This window comes from Artemia sp. Qi Xiang Cuo, chromosome 9, assembly GCF_049724085.1.
Source record: "Artemia sp. Qi Xiang Cuo chromosome 9, ASM4972408v1, whole genome shotgun sequence".
Classification (NCBI taxonomy): Eukaryota; Metazoa; Arthropoda; class Branchiopoda; order Anostraca; family Artemiidae; genus Artemia; species Artemia sp. Qi Xiang Cuo.
In genome coordinates this window covers 20,675,586-20,693,677 of record NC_142802.1, presented here as the reverse complement: position 1 = coordinate 20,693,677, position 18,092 = coordinate 20,675,586, and the positions used below count along the sequence as shown (strand labels likewise).

The following is an 18,092-nucleotide window of genomic DNA, read 5'->3' as shown; positions in this document are numbered from 1 at the left end:
AGTATTTTGTATTGATCCTGCCAGTCTTCGGTTTACAATAATATAGTCAATGAGATTTGCTGTCTTACTATCACGTGAATACCACTTTAATTTATGGGTCATTTTACGACCAAACGCTGTATTGGTTTTAACTAGATTGTTTAACCTAGAAAATTGCAGCACTCTGTAGCCCCAACTGTTTTTTTTCCAACAACAAATTTACCTAGGCTAGGATACCATCGACCCGTATTTCTACCAACATGGCGTTAAAATCTCCTAATAAATACATCATATTTCTACCTGGGACCCTGTCTATTTGCTCCTGTAACTATAAGTAAAATTCTTCTGAGTCACTAGTATCTCCGTCTACAGGGGCATATACTACTATAACTGATACCCTGAACTTTTTATTCATAGAAAATTTTGGTCATATATTTGATTAAAATAATTCTTGAAAATAAAAAAATCCTGGTTAATTATTGTTTACGGAGAATTTTACCTTCGATCCTATTATACTGTCGACTGACCATGTCAAATATCGGGTTTTCTTTGAAAATTTATTTTTTTTAATCAAGTCGCCAAACCCCAAACTGTTTGTGGCAGCAGCCATTTTTAATCCCTATCTTCATCAGTTGTTAAATTGTCAAAGAAACTCCAATGTTTCGTATTCTCTTACAAATAATACAGCGTGGCTATTAGCGATGAAATTAAATATGTAATCAAACAGTTCGTGGTAACGAACTGTAAGTAAGGAGCGACTCGGCTCAATGGTAACCGAAACTCTAAAAAATGGGATTTTGATACCAATAGATACATCAAAAGAATAAGATTTTAATTCTGATTTCAAATATATAAGTGTCATTATGATTAATCATACCCATCAAAAGTTACGTGCCTGAGAAAATTTGGCTGATTTTCGAAAAAAGGGGGAAAGACCCCCTAAAAGTTATAGAACCTCAATGAAAATCACACCATCATATTCAGCGTATCAGTGAGACTTGCTGTAGAGGTTTCAAGCTCCTATCTACAAAAATATGGAATTCTGCATTTTTTGCCAGAAGAAAGATAACTGGTGCGTGTTTATTTGTTTGTTTTTTTTGTTTTTTGTTTTTTCCCAGGAGCGATCGTATTGACCCAGTGGTTCTAAAATATCGTGGAAGGGCTTGTTAGAGTGTAAATTAAAAGCTATAGTGCCTTTTTTAAGTGATCAAAAAAAAAATTAATGGCGACTAGCTCCCCTCCCCCGCTTATTTTTTTCCCAAAGTCTCCCGATCAAAATTTCGAGCTATCCATTTTGTTCAGAATGGTTGAAAATATGATAAAAATTTCTTTTAGGATGACTTGATCCCCCAAAGTCCCCAGGGGAGGGCTGAAAGTTATGAACTTTACTCAATGTTAACATATAGTATTGGTTATTGGGAAGTATACAGACTTTTTCAGAGGAGATTTTTTCTGGTAGGTGGGGGAAGGAGAGGGTCGGGGGCTATATGGAAGGATCTTTCCATGAAGGAAGTTTTCATGGGGGAAGGGACATTGCTATGAAGGGGGCGCCGGATTTCCCAGCATTATTAAAGAAAAAGATCAGGAATTAAATAAAAAAAAACAAGTTTTTCAACTGATCAACTGATTGTGATTAAGAGGTCATTTTTAAAGAACTGGCAAAAAAATTCGAACTATAGTTTAAAGAGCAGGGTATTGACTAGGGGGCGAACCCCCTAATATACGTGTTAAAAATTTATGAATATATAAGTTCGTTACGTAAGTTAATTCTAAGTTACGTATATTTATTACTAATTAAAACGTTCGTAAATAAAATTAAACAAGTTTCAAGAAAGCCATTTAACCAAATATAATATGCAAATTTTGTTTTAATTATTCATGTACAGTGAGCCAATATCAAAGCCTGCATTAATTCAAAAACGTTCAAAAATTAAATAAAAAGAACAAGTTTTTTTTAACTGAAAGTAAGGAACGACGTTAAAACTTAAAACGAACATAAATTATTCTGTATATGAAAGGGGCTGTCCCCTCCTCAACGCCTCGCTCTTTACGCTAAAGTTTGACTTTCTCACAACTATATTTTTTTAAACAATAAAAAAACATTTGCGTAAAGAGCTAGGCGTTTAGGAGGGGACAGCCCCCTTCATATACGGAATAATTTCTGTTCGTTTTAAGTTTTAACGTCGTTCCTTACTTTCAGTTAAAAAAACTTGTTTTTTTATTTAATCATTAAGAGGGATTTCCTCTTTAAATATATTAATTATGCTAATAAACGATAAATTGTAGTAGTGTTGTCTTCAATGGCGTGTCCTCCGGAAGTCGAAAAAAGAAAGATACTAGTCCGTATTAACATTATCTTATGGAGAATGGAGCTGACTTATGCAAACCTAAAATAGCGTAAAAAAATGGAGTTCGCCAAAACCATCTAAAGTCTAACTTATTTTTGACACTGAATGAAACTTAAAAACACGATGGAAGTTTTCTTTCATGTCAAGGAAAATGACCTTTTTTATATATGATGTTCTAGATATATTACCATTGGGTAAAAAACGTTGACAGTTCATTTTTGTATCGGTACCATCACTTAAGGCTATTTTTGAAAATGAAAAGGAAAAAATAAATTTATCTCGGAAACCTGTATATTAAGAAGGCTAGTGAACAAGGCCGTATCCAGAGGGACAGGGATAACGGGTTTGAACCCCTTACTCAATTTTGTAAAATATTGTCTTCCAAGGGGAGGCAGATTTAAATACAAAAAAAAAACATATGCTGTGCTACATAACCATTTTGAGTTGCTGAAGCCAATTTGAGAGAAAATGTTTGCATTGTATGACAAATCTCAATTTCTTTTTAAGAAAATTTTCTCACACTACCATCCAAAAAGTGATATATACAAGTGATAAAAAAGAGTGATGCTTTTTTTTTGTCAAACCGGGATTTATTTCTCATTTTTCTTAACCGATTTTTTTTTAACAGCTACAAAAAGGCATAAAGAGAAACTCAAAGATTTTTGTAGTTAGTTTTAGGAAGCGTGGCAAACATTATCAAGCTAAAAATAAATAGAGAGTTTACTTGTAAAAAACGTTGAGACTCAATACACTTCTTTCTTTCTACTGGCTTAGATTTCATACAAAAGAACCAAAAAGTTTAGAATAATACAAGTGCGTCATACAAAACAAACTTATTTGATGCAACTTCTTAGCCTTAAATTGTTTTTTTTAAAACCAATCAGGACTTTAGAAGGCGGGCATATTTGTCTCTTTAGAAATAAGGATTAAAGGCATTGGCTCGCAAAAAAAAGTCATAAAAATAAATCAATGTAACTAGAACATAGTTTTAAAAAGGAAGTATACGACACTCCTTTCTCAAAGGAAGGAAACAAACTTTCTTTCTTTTTTGCTAAAGAATAAAAATAAGGCTACATTTAAATTAAAAAAAGGCCAGCATATTTGAATACTATCTCTTTTTGCTTCTTGGATCAGTTGGTCGGAGGGCACTAGCAGGTCTTATATTAGTTGTTACGGGTGGCTTAGGTGGCTGAGGTTGACTCCATACAGACGTCTGAGAGCCATTGGTCATTGGCTGAAGAGGCCTTGGTGTTCCGCCAGCTTGAGCCTGATTGGTTGGGATTGCTGCAGGAGCGTTTGACAGTTCAGGGTTCGGCTCACTCATATTAGGCTGCTCACAAAAAACCATGCAGAATCTAAAAATAAAAATTAGCATTTCTTTAAGTACCAATGATGCCAAGATAAAAACATTTTTTGCCCCTGGCTCCATCTTTCTTCTACGATTTTTCACTCGGCTCTTTCAAAATTACTAAGTTCTTAAGGCACTACCACAATTCCGTCAGTGTTGCTACGTTGAACCGTCAAAATAAATAAGCAAAACGGTATAGTTGAGTTTGACAACGCTGTTCAGGCATATAATTCGGACATTAACAATATATTGATTCCACAAGACAACGACATCTTCAAAGGAAAGCTACACTTCTTAAGCAGTTTGGTGCCATATGTTTTTAGCTTATTTTTGTTTTATATTTTTGAATTGAAAAACTCAATTTTCAATTCCATTTATTATTAAATTTTTCGTCTAAAATAATCTCTCACTCACTAAAAATTTGTAAAATTATTCTAAAGAACAAGGTCTAGCACATAGTAACTCAAATATTAAATATTAATGTGAGACCGAAAAAATGGACGGCCCATAGTAGCCAAAAGATAGAAATGCATTAAAAAAAAAAAAAAAAAAAAAAAAAACAAAAAAAAAAAAAAACTGACGAATAAGAAAAAATTGCCAACTGACACTGATTAATGAATTGTAACTATTTTTTCACGTTCATACAGCAAAGAGTGAACCTCGGAACTACACATAATCATACGGCTTTACTATATCTTTGTTTAAAGTTGTAACATATGATTATGACGTAGGTTTTATATGGACTATAATCTTCTTGTGAGCAGTTTGTGCTGCGCTAAATATTAGTTTATACAATTGATAATGGCGGTCAGGGTCGTATCCAGGATTTTTTCTGAGGAGGCGGGGGGTACAAAAGGATTTTTTTGGGAGGGATACAAAAAAATTTGTTTATATTCACTTTTGTTACGTTTTATGAGTCGGACAAACATTTATGAGGGGGAAGGGTTCAGCTGGCTAAAATAATCTTACGTTTCAGAGTCTAGAAAGGTACTTAGCAAAAGCAAAAAAAAAAAAATTCCCATCAGAGTCTTATTCAGGATTTCTGTTCGTAGGAGGGGGCTATCAAAATAATTTTTGTTCAGGGGAGACATTTAAAAATCTTTTATCTGCATGTTTAAGACCAATTTGCTAGTCAGATAAATAATTTTCAGTTTCTTAAAAGAAACAGCCCTTTTGCTTGCATTTTTATGGTAGATTTAAGAGCAAAAAAAGTACCTTGGGGGATACCAGCTTAGCAAGACAAACATGAACTTTTTGGAAATGGAATACTACTAATACCTGCCAAAATGTGCGTATCGAAAAGGGGTCGGGTGTGGGCAGTGCCCTTAATTGAAGGAGGGCTATGCATCCCAGAACCCCCACCCCCCTTATATTTTGAAAAATGTCTATTTTGGGGGTATTTTAATTGAAAAGGGCATAGTTCTTTTTTGATATTTCCATTAAAAAAACATGAATTCGCCCCCTCCCTCCAGATATTTAACACTCATTGGTAGCGCTACAGTCTCCACTGATAGCTCTATTCTGGGTTTCCTGCGAACAACGTTTCTGAATTTCAAGATAAACTGGGCAACCATCAGGGAGGTGTGCCATAATTTGTTTCGGGGGAGGAGGCTATAATTTCAAAGAAAGCAACGAACTGGCAAACTATACGCAAAATATTGTGATAATCTCTAGATTCAGGTGACGGACGGCTGGATCTCGAAGCTCCCCCTCCCCCCTGTGTGGCAGTAATATTTGGTAAAACTACCCACCACTTCTACAAAGGAATGATCCAGGTCATTTGAAGAAAGCCCCTGGATTTTTGGAAAGAAAATTATAGTGATAGTGATTTGACGTTATATTTTAATAATACTGACTGACTAATTTATTTGCCAACTACATATAAATTAACGTCACTTGCAACAAACGTCAAGGGAAGGCAACAAAGCGCCTGACAAAAGACGGCTGCAATCCTTTGATACTCAACCGATTATTAAATAAAAACACAAACAAAATAAATACAATCTCTCTTACCCATGCCTTTTTCATAAAGAAATCTAAATAATAAACTACAATTTATCATTCAGAAAATACTAAATTAATCTATTTTTAAATAAACCTATGTGCTCAGCCCCCTCCCACATACAAACATTAACCTTCCAAATGACCAGAGCCTACTGCAAACTCACCATTTGTTTTACTTGGTAATAAAGCAAACATTTGAGTTATGAACTTCATTCCGCTGTGTTAACATCTAATTGGTGTTTTCACTCTTGGTATTTGCCAGTCGAATTTCCCGATAAGTAACTTGAATATTTACAGACTGTGCATGTCCCTGGACTCTCCTAAGTAATATTAGTGACATTGGTTCTTGATAATTTGATTATAGGATTTGAATTATAGTTCTGAACAATGAAAGAAATAAGAGGCGAGATCTTTAGTTCCAAATATCTCATGTTTGAAACTAAGGAAGCTCCTGAAAGACATAGATGTCTCACCATTCCTGCGTTCCAAAAGAAACTTAACTTGAACCCCCCCCCCCCCAACTCCTATGTCTAAATCAACCACACATCTTAAGGGGATACAAGCCCTAAACATCCTTCAAGCTAAAAGTACCGGTGAAACTCTGGCAAAAAAAGAAAAAATGATGCAATTAGATCACCCCCTGAGGAACCCCAAACCGAGGTTATATCACTCCCTGATGATTCCCAACCAATTGAATCGCTTCCTAGCTATTTAGATCAGCCATACTATTACATTGTGAACATCAAGAAAACCAATGGTCGACCCTTTACTAGAGAGCAGTTAATTGATATTAGAAAGCCTATATTTCTACTAGTTTACTCAACTTTTGTAGTAGTTCTTCGAAAAGGTATCCTGATTAATATATATATGACATCTAATACGTTTACGTATTCTATTATCTGAAGTCCAAATAACGGATTATTAATGATTTCAAAATAGCTGTACTTTCTAAACAAGTAGATAAGTTCTATAAATGCGTAGATTGTGGTGTTGGTAATAGTCATCCAAAAGAGAGATTTACAACTCAATTAATTCATTCTTCAGGTCATCCCGTCCATCCAACAACAGCCACAAGACTCTTCTTGAAAAATGATTGTAATCTTGTACCCAGTCGCTCAGTGCTCATTGTATGCAAAAATGAGTTGCAAGGAGAAGTTTTTCTGTATGGTATGGCTCTTCGCCATAAGTCCTATAAACCTAAGCCCCTACAATGTGCAATTTGCCTAGCTCATGGTCTTAGCAAAAATAATTGTAAACAGTCACTCCAATCATGTCGAAAATGTGGTAAACCTAGCCACTTTACAGAAAATTGCACCGAGAAAGACGCCTACGGTAAAAATTGTAATAATAAGGGGCACACGGCACTGTAGAAGTAATACTGTTCGAGCTATCATAAGAGTACCAAGATCCCCCAAGCCTCTGTGATATTAAACGTGCCCTAGTCCATCGTAGCCACTACAAGCCCTAGAAACTCAACTCCACGTTAACTCTTCAATAACCAAACTAAAGTTTCAAAGAACCAGAGTCAAAAGGTCCCTCCCCCAATAGATAAAGGCTTCTCATTTACCCAATGGTACACACAATTTCCTCAACTTGAGGCCAAATCGCAGCCTTCCTCTTCCCAACTTCCAGTTTTATCATATCCACAAGCTATTCATCATTATAATCAAGAATGGCAAAGGTTAGCCACATACCTCGCAGTTTCCCATCTTATCGAGGTTGGCAGTAAACCAGTTGAACTAAAAAAAATCCTTAAAAAAAAAGGCCATTACTACGCTCCTAAGAGAGGAAATCTGGCAAAAAGCTACGGTCCAACTTTTATCCTTCAAAGAAGGCATGGAATGCCATTCTAACTCAACATTTTCTACGATCCAAACTGTTACCAAGTCCCCCAGAAATTTGAAAGAATCACCAGCACTTGAAACGATGGTAGAAGCACCAAGCCATAGCAAAACAAAAAAAAACAAGAAAAAGCCGATCAACACAGTAACACAGAAATTGACGATCCCTCACGAAGTCTCTTCGGGCGAGGATGAAGTTCAAAGCAAAACCCAAGTGAGAAGATACCCAACAAGAATGCCTGACGACTAATTAATGTGTGACTTTTCGTTTTTCACTAATTAATCCCTTTCTAATAACATTGCTTTTAATTATTCCGATATAGAAGGTATTCAGCATGCCAACCCTATAAGCAGCCCCAATGGTACCTTAACTCATGCTAGTTGTAATTACCTTGATATTCTCGATTTTGCTACCAATGTGAAGCCAAAACTAGTAAATAAGAATTCCCTTAATGTCCTTTGTTTCAATATCAGAAGCATCCAGGATAAGTGGCTCAAGTTTAAAGATTTAATTTCATTCAATGGTGTCTGCCCTTTTGACGTAATAGGATTAACAGAGACATGGCTTTCCAATAATGATGACACTAGTGATTTTTTACTCCCTGGTTACCAAATAATCCATATGCCCAGGAGATTGACAAATTGTTGTGGGGGTATCTCACTTGACATCCGTTCGAATGTAAATTTTACCAGGCTATCAGAGTGCGAAACTATTTTCTCTACACAAATAAATCTCAGATGTATTTATTCAATAATTGTTAACATAGTTATAGGCCAAAATTCCTATATACTCTAGTTATTTTATAAACCTCCACCATTTCCGACCTCATGTTTTTGTAATCTGTTTGATGATTTCTCTAATTTTATTAATCTACCCCATAAAAAGGCAATAGTTCTTGGGGACTTTAATTGTAACCTATTCAATGTTGGTAAAAACATTGAATCTGACATTTTTTTTGAATCGGTAACCGCGAGTGGTCTTCTACTCACAATTTTTTCCCCAGCAGAGTCGATTCTTTGCGATCAACTTCAACATTAATTGATAACATTTTTGTATCCACTTCCCTGGGAAATGACCTGTCCTCAAATATAATATTTTCGGATCTGTCAGACCATTTTCCTATTTACTTGTCACTTACCTCCAGGATGAGAATTTGAGAGAAACTTTCCAGGAACAGTTGAATACTAAACTTGAGAGTTTAAAATTTGATAATGTGGAAAATGGTTGGAATAATTTTAGAAAAATAATTTGTGAAGTTGCTGAAGGTGTATTAGGGAAGATAGCTAGAACTGCAGCTAAGAATATTAGTGAAAAAGCTTTATGTTTAATAGAAAGGAGAAAGGACTTGTACAAGGATTATCTGAGTGATAGATCACATGAAAACAAAAGAAATGTAAAGAAAGTGGAGAAAGCATTGAAATATGAACTAAGGAGGGGTGAAGTGGAGGCCATGGATAAAATTGCCGAGGATTTAGAAGATGCAGCTAGTCGGCATAATAGTAAAATATTGTACTGGCACGTTAACAAAATGAGAGGTAGTAGTCAATCCGGACTTGTCCCAGTTAAAGATAGGAATGGGGTGGCAATTAGCGATAAGGAAAAAGCTAAAGCGAGATGGGCCGAACATTTTGAGAATTTGCTAAACCGAGATAGAGTTGCAGGAAAAAATATGGAGGAAAATGAAAGTTTGTGATACCTTGGATGTGAAGGAATATTTGTTTTGTGAGGAGGACTTAGCAACAGTACTAAAAGGATTAAAGAATAATAAGGCTCCAGGTGCTGATAAGGTAGTAAATGAGTTTCTTAAATATGGTGGCTCTGAGGTTAGAAATAAGTTATTGAAGATTATGAATATGATTTTTGAAAAAGGAGAAGTACCTAATGATTTTAGGAAACCCTTAATTAAACCACTTTATAAGAAAGGTGATAAAAGTGAATGTAGTAATTAGCGAGGTATTAGTCTGGTCTCTGTAGGTAGCAAATTACTAAGCAATATGATACTTTTCAGACTGAGAGATGCCGTAGACAAAGTTTTAAGAGAAGAGCAGTACGGTTTTAGAAAAGGTAGAGGATGTGTTGACCAAATTTTCACTCTTAGGTTAATAATTGAGAAGTGACTAAGTTTTCAAACACCTTTGGTCCTCAGTTTTATAGATTATGATCAAGCGTTCGATTCTGTTGATAGAGGAGCTTTAGTAAAGGTCTTATCCTTGTATGTTATAACAGACAAATACATTAAAGTGATAATTGTTGTGTACAAGAATAAAAATGCTGCGGTTAAGGTAGGAAATGAGGTTTGCAGCTAGTTTTTTATTAAATAGGTAGTTATGCAGGAATGTGTACTATCCCCCTTAATATAGACTATTTTGATGGATTTTGTCTTAAGGAACACAGAATAGGCAATGGGAGACCACAAAATCAAATGGGGAGGAAAAAATCTCCTGGACTTGGATTATGCTGATGATTTAAGTATCCTAGATGAAAGTGTGAGCAAAATGAATGAAGTTTTAGAGGTTTTGCAAGTTCAGGGTGCTAGTATTGGTTGGAAAATTAATGTTAGGAATACTAAGTCACTGAGGCTGGGAGTGAGTGAGGATGAAAAGGTGACGTTGGGTAACAAAAAGATTGATCAGGTGGGCAACTTCACTTACCTAGGTAATATCACTAGTAAAGATGGTGGGAGCAGTGAAGATGTTAAAAATAGAATAGCCAAGGATCAGGGTGTTTTTTCACAGTTAAAAAAAGTCTGGAAGAATAGGAAGATAAGTCTGCAAACCAAGATCAGAATAATAGAAGCTACAGTGATGACAGTGGTTAAATATGGCTCTGAAGCATGGACGCTCCGAAAAGCGGACGGAGATTTGCTAGATATTTTCCAGAGAAATTGCTTAAGGATTGTTCTGGGTACCCGGCTGACTGACCGTATTTCAAACAATAGGCTATACGAAAAATGTGGTTCAATACCGCTTTCTAGGTCTATAATGAAAGGAAGGTTGAGGTGGCTAGGGCATGTTCTGCGGATGAAGGATGACAGATTGCCGAAGATTGTTCTTTTCGGCCAACCGTCTTGGGCTAAACCGAAAGCAGGCCGTCCTCGTCTGGGGTGGGAGGACGTCATAAAGAAAGATTTAAAGGAAATGGGAACTTCGTGTGTGGGTATAAAAAGGGAGGCTTTGAATAGATTGGGGTGGAGAAAGAGCGTGCGTAGCTGTGTTGGCCTCAGGCGGCATGGTGCTGCGATGAGTTGTTAGTAGTAGTAGTAGTACCTTCACAACCACTAACTCTACGCTCTAGAATTAATATCCCAACACCTACTAGAAACTACAGCTCTGCAAATATAACCAATTTTATCAATTGCCTAAGAACCACTGACTGGTCCGATGTTTTAAATTGTCAAGAGGTAAATTCTGCCACAAATGGTTTTGCGCAAAGGCTAAGTGAGATTATCCATTCAACTTTTCCTATTCGTAAACATAACCGGAAAACTATCCCTATATGCCCCTGGATGTCACATAGCCTCATTGTCTCCTCATATCGTAAAAACAAATTATTTAAGTTAGCCTGTAGGACCAGTAGTGATATTGACCTACTAAATTATAAAAATTATAAAAACTTATACATTAAACTCATCCGTGTAGCGAAGAAAAATTATTATTATACAAAAATTCTCAATTGCAAAGGAAATCTGAAGAAGATATGGTCCACCATTAATGATATACTCTCAAAAAATAGAAAATCAAAGTCTATACCTATTCACATTAAAGAGACAAATGGTAGATTAATTGACCGTTCACATGCACCTGACGCATTTAATAATTATTTTTCTAATGTTCCCCATACTGATTCCCGCTCCTCCTTACAGGCTGTATTCCCTTGCTTCAATTCTGGATCCATGTTTTTCTGCCCAACTGATAGCAATGAGGTTACTTCAAATCATCGGTTCTCTCCCTATTAGTTTTACACCTGACTGTCTTGGATTAAGTAATAAGCTCCTGAAGACCATATCTCCTTTTGTTTGCGAGCCCATCAAGCATATTGCCAACCTATCTTTAACCCACGGAGTTTTCCCTGATTTACTAAAGTTAGCCATTGTTATCCCAGTTCTTAAAAAAGCAACCCAACTGAGATAGGTAATTATCGTCCAATCTCAATTCTCCCTGTTATATCCAAAGTGCTCGAGAGAATCATCTTCAGACGTCTGTCTCCCTTTCTGTTTGACAGTCAGCACTCTGTTTCCTTGATTTCTCTTCACCAATATGGCTTTAGGCCGAAATTTTGAACTTATCATGCTCCAATTGACGCCACGCAGTTCATACGCTCACAACTCGACCTTAAAAAACTGTATTGGGTTTATTTTTCGATTTTTCTAAGGCATTTGACACGGTCGATCATAGTATTTTAATAAGTAAATTAAATAGTTACGGTATTCGTTTTGTTACCCTCTCTTGGTTTGATTCTTACCTATCTGGAAGGGTACAGAGTGTGAGCTTAGGTGGAGTATCCTCTCAGACCTTACCTGTTTGGAGGGGTATCCCGCAAGGCTCCGTTCTAGGCCCTATTTTATTTCTCCTATATATCAATGATCTTGTTATGGACATGGGCCCTTCAGTGTATTCTGTACTATTTGCTGATGACAGCAACTTCTTCATCACTGGCACCAATTTACCATCGGAAATAACCATCGGAGTCCAGGCGTGGTGCCTTACGAATAACATGACCATTAATAGCAAAAAAGTCAAAAAGTATTATTCAGAACCCCATACAACAAAGACGTAATTCAACCTGCTCTTGGTCTCAAGTACTCCTCCGACATCCTCCCACAAGTGGAGGTTGCCAAGTTTCTTGGTGTATTTATTGACTCATGCTTATCCTTCTCTAATCATATTTCATACATCACAGCAATAATTTTGAGACAAGTAGCTATGATTAACCGTGTGAATTATTTTCTTCCTAGTGACATCCTATTTCCCTCTATTATTCCTTTATTTTTCCTTACCTTTCTTATTGCGGATCAATTGGGAGAAATACAAAACGGTCCTTCAATAAAAAACTCAGATTTGCCCAAAACCGTGCCATTAAAGCAGTTTTTTGGCTTCCCCGTCTTTATTCAACCCATGATTTGTACTCAGATTTTGGCATAGCTCCACGTGATCAAATAATACAAAAACTAAACTAATCACTTGCTTACTCTGCTTTCCACAATAATCTTCCACCTCAAATACTAAACTATTATAACATTAGTAATTCGGAAGCCCAATATCTCCGTTCATCCAATAGATCCTTTATAATTCCTAAATGCGTTTCTAGTGCTGCCCAGCAATCTCCCATTTACAAATCCATTATTCAATGGAACAAAACACCCTCCAGTGTTGAACTAGTCACAAGTTATCGCAAGCTTTACAAAAATGTAACCAAACTGGATAATATAATTTAATCTTTCAATTTTCAACCTATTTTCTTTAATTAACAATGTTTTATTCTTCTATCTTTTTTTTTCAGTGTTATTTTAATTCTTTTTTTTTTTTTGGTCCTTAACAAGTTCTCTTCTAGGATCTTTATTGTTATTGATGTTTGTGTTATGTTTTTATTTGAATAAATTGAAATTGAATTTAACCCTCCAAATGACAAAAAACTACTGCCAGCTCTCCATTTGCAAATAATAATGAAATTGTATCATTTTTTATAGCAAATTTGATAAACAGACAATTTTAGCCACAAAGGTGAACCACATTAAGAGCTTATCAAGATTCAGCGCAGTACAAACATATAAAAAAAAACTAATTATAACGAATTTATCTAGAATCCCTGCATAAGTCTGCATACCTGAGCCCAGAATATATAAACTGTATCACGAAATGTTTACAAAATAAAAAAAAATCATACAAACGCCTCTACTTACTCTCCCATCCGGACAATATCACCTCCTTTCCCCATATATAAAGTAAGACAATTCTTCCATATTTAAGAGTATCCCTTCGTAACACGAATAATATCCCCAAGCTGCAAAAATGAAAAAAAAATCATACAAACGCCTCTACTTACTCTCCCATCCGGACAATATCACCTCCTTTCCCCATATATAAAGTAAGACAATTCTTCCATATTGAAGATTATCCCTTCGTAACACGAATAATATCCCCAAGCTGCAAAAATGAAAACAATTTGTCACATGAAGTACATAGTAAATTTTTCTTAGTAAAAATAATACATCAAGAGTGTGCTGAGTTGGCACGCAAGCGGGAAGAGCAGATACAATACGTTTAAATAGAAGCATGACCAGCGTTGCCAACGTGCTACAATTGTACCGTTTTTGGTACAATTTAGAGATCCTGGTTCAATATGGTATAGCTAGAAATTTTTTGGTAACACAAATTTTCGGGTATATTTGGTCTTACTTGATCCTTTCTGATTCGGGTATCTATTCACGTTTTACATTATCCAAAATTTTCTTCTGATTACCGAAAATTTTCAACATGCTGTTCAGTTCGTACAAATCATGGTTTGTTTATACATTGCGGAAATTCACGCGGATTTAGCAATCCGTGCGGAAATTCCGTCCGTTTTCGTGGTAGAAAAAATCTATAGCTTACCGCAACGTTTTGGTCAAATCAGGACGGAATCTTGGCAAGATTTTTAAATGAATAAAATCATGAGTATGGATCATCAAAAACTACACGATCTTATATCTTTGGTTCAAGGCTACACCCAGATTCTATGATCCTACACACCCAGGCTATAAGAAAACTAAACAAAACGGTGTCATTTGGGTCTCTACTGTTCAACAGCTTTCAGAAGAGGGTAAGAACATAGGTCATGCTGTTGCAATAATTTGAAATCTTTTCCTTAAAACGCAGCGTTATTTTAGCCATAGTTCGAACAGAAACGGACGGATTTCCATGGATTTCCGCAATGTGTAAACGAACCATCAATCTCTTGCGGTAGAGTTTTAGTCAGAAAACTGGTACTATTTATTTCAAAGCGTTGACAACATTGAGCCTTACCCTTCATCCCCATATGTCAAGTCACATACAACCTTAAATGAACACTGCTTATCGTTTATCTGAGAGGTGAGCTGCAGGGTTGCCACCTCTAGTGATTTATCACTATTTATATTGCCTAAACAAAAAAAAAATCTATAAATCGGCACACAAATCACTACACTATTGAAGAAAATCACTAAAATCTAGGGATTTTTTCACCGGGCGGCAACCCTGGTGAGCTATACATGGGTGCCCATAAGGGCGGAGAGGGACGCCAGTCCTCCTGGCTGAATGACGCGGCATTGTATTTTTAGTTTTAGAGGTTTCTATTATTCAACTAGACCCCGGCACCGCGCCGATAAGAGAAGGTTGGTGGCGGCAAAAATAGCAGCAGCGGCGCACCGATGACGAAATCATTGTTGACCGCAAATATTTTTGTTTTGATCAGTCTTTCTCACATCCCAGCTTTAATTTACATCAGATTTGGGCTTATTCACGAGTTAGAAACTTCGTGAGTCGCTGGCTGGACGCTGGTCTTCTTCTTTATTCATCAAGAGAAGTAGAAATCGGGCAGAAACGAAATGGATGTGACATTTCAGAACTCTTGCATAATAGGTGAAATATCTAACAGATATGTATTCCTAACTGAATTAATTGCCAAAATTAGTAGTATTTTTTTTTCGAGCAACCGTCACCATTGAGAAGAACTGTCACCATTTACATCACAGCTGGGTTGGAAGGAAAATCTTTCCCCTTAGCTTTCATACCATCAAACATCCAGAAGGGATTTGGAAGGTATATCCTCTTTCAATACAGATTGGTTTGTTAATGGAAATCTTTGCTCTTAAATGCAGACCAACCAAATATTTTTTAGCCCATGAAGCTGATGGCAAATTGCAAAGCTCATCAGAGGTTCTAACTCCAACCCCATCCCTACCTGCACTGCCATCCTCTTGCCCAAATGCTTTCAGTAAGCCCTGTGATTTTGCAGCCACTGTGAAATAGGATAGTCACACCTGAACAAGTACAACTACATCCCAGCACCCCCAAGAGAAAAAAAATGCTTCAAGGAAGAAAGTAGGGCAGAACAAAAGTGGTCCCTGACACATCAGTGAAAGCCAAGATTGGAGCTGCCTTTACTACAAGGAAGGCAGAGAAGAGGTGGAAAAGAAAAAATGAAGTAACAAAGCATGTAAACAAGGAAGCAGGCTGTGAAAATCGAAAATCCTTAACCACACGAGAAAGAAAAGCTCCAGCATTGCGGTTGACGCAGTAAAGAATTGGCTCAAATTAATTCAGAGTCTTTATTTCTGGCACAAACCTATTTTATCGATTTATTATAAATTTACATGGAACTCTTGCTTTATCGATCCTCAAACTAATGAGTAAGGAAAAAATCAAGTACCTTGGTAACGCTTGGTATACTTTTGGTAGCCTAGTTACTTAGTACTTAGCCTACTTTTGCGGGACAAAGGTTGCCCCATGGTTGCTCCTTAATTTACTGTGACTGTGGTGTCAATCTACCCCCAAATCTACTAGGATTCCCTTCCAGTTACCTGTTTTATTGATACTTTCAAAAACTCATGTGTACATCAGCGTTGCCGACTCGGTATAATTATAACCTTTTTTTTCTTTTTTTGCGGTACAATTTTAGTTGGAAAACTGGTAAAGTTCATTGCAAAGCTTTGACAACACTGGGTACTACAAAGAGTTAGATGTCGATTCAACATAAAATGTGAGGGAAAACAGCTGCACCCCTTTTACTACAGCGTCTGGTGACTTTTGCTAATTGAGAATATTAATCTACAATTCTATAGGATAAAGGTGATATTTCTCAAAATAAGACTTAATTAGGATTCTTTAGTTTTTTCAAACAACGTTTTAACTGATTTCCTCTCTGTTCAAAGTAGGCCTAGGGTTACTTTAAATATCTTAGGCAGGTTAAGCAGATTAGCTTTCTCTAATTTTGATAGTGCCCCATAGTCTCTTGTATAGCCCTTTTTTCAGTCGACTTTGTATTATAGTGCTCATTATTGATCTAAAAAGTTGATTTGTCCGGATCGATTCTTTTCAACCTTCCTATTGATTACCCCTAAAACTTGGACAACATAGGGTTTCTTGTTCACACGAATGAATCCGGATGGAGCTTGTCAGCTGAGGAAGAGGGATAGTCCCAACCGGGACAGGCCCTACCGGCGATGATGATCTTCGTTTCATGGCTCTTTACCCAGGAAGTGCAGTATGGGGTTGAGGATCAGCCATCCTGTGATTTCGCACACTCTTCCTGTTTAACCTCCCCGGATTTCTCCTGGTACCCATTTAGAGCTAGGTCAACTGTTGACTGAGCTTACAGAGTCATGCCACTGACCTCCGTTCCAAACCAAATAACCAGCGACACCGAGGAATGGAACCCTGTCCTCACTGACAAAGGAATTCAAGTCTATATATATATATATATATATATATATATATATATATATATATATATATATATATATATATATATATATATATATATATATATAGACTTGAATTCCTATATTAAAAAGTAGAAAATTTGCTAGTTGAAAATATTAATCTAATTTTCTATAGGTTAAAAATGGAATTTCTCTTTAAGCAATAGTTAATTAGCGTTTCCAATTAATCTGTGCAAAGTAGACGAAGAAGAAGAAGAAAAATATCTTTTCGTTTTAAATACCTTAGGCAATTCAAGTAGATATGCTTGCTCAGGTTACGATAGTGGCGAAAGAGCAGCCCATTTTTGAGCCAACTTTGTGATACTGGATGCAGGATTGCCGCCACAGTCAGTTCCTAAAGTGCTAGAATTGTCCAAATCTGCGTGCAACACAGCAATTTTCGGTGCTACAGTTATAATATTCTTTGCGCGTGTTTGCAGCACAAGCTGCGACACGCATGGTCCGTTTAAGTGTACTATTACTACTACTACTACTAACAACTCACCGCAGCAATAAGCCACCTGAGGCCAAGACAGCTACGCACGCTCCTCCTCCACCCCAATCTATTCAAAGCCTCCCTTTTTACACCCGCCCACGAAGTTCCCATTTCCTTTAAAGCTTTCTTTATGACGTCCTCCCACCCCTACCGGGGACGACCTGCTTTCTGTTTACCCCTAGATGGTTGGCCGAAAAGAACAATCTTCGGCAATCTGTCATCCTTCATCCGCACAACGTGCCCTAACCACCTTAACCTTTCTTTCCTTATAGCCCTAGAGAGCGGTATTGAACCACATTTTTCGTGTAGCCTATTGTTTGAAATACAATCAATCAGCCGGGTACCCAGAACAACCCGTAAGCAATTTTTCTGGAAAACATCTAACAAATCTTCATCCGCTTTTCGGAGCGTCCCTGCTTCAGAGTCATATTTGACCTCTGTCATCACTGTAGCTTCTAATATTCTAATCTTGTTTTGCAGACTTATTTTCCTATTCTTCCAGACTTTTTTTAACTGTGAAAAAACACCCTGAGCCTTGGCTATTCTATTTTTAACATCTTCGCTACTCAAACCATCTTTACCAATAATACTACCAAGGTAAGTGAAGCTGCCCACCTGATCAATGTATTCATTACCCAA

At 36.6% G+C, this 18,092-nt stretch overlaps 1 protein-coding gene across 1 annotated transcript in view; it reads right to left on the bottom strand.

Moving 5' to 3' along the window:
- Nucleotides 1-3,340: 3,340 nt before the first annotated feature.
- LOC148948434 (SOSS complex subunit B1) overlaps nucleotides 3,341-18,092 on the bottom strand; it is a 71,211-nt gene continuing 56,459 nt past the window's right edge. The window contains 2 exon segments of the mRNA XM_089093928.1: nucleotides 3,341-3,682; nucleotides 13,421-13,521. Of these exon segments, the coding sequence (XP_088950054.1) occupies nucleotides 3,436-3,682; nucleotides 13,421-13,521 (348 nt within the window). The 3' untranslated portion in view covers nucleotides 3,341-3,435.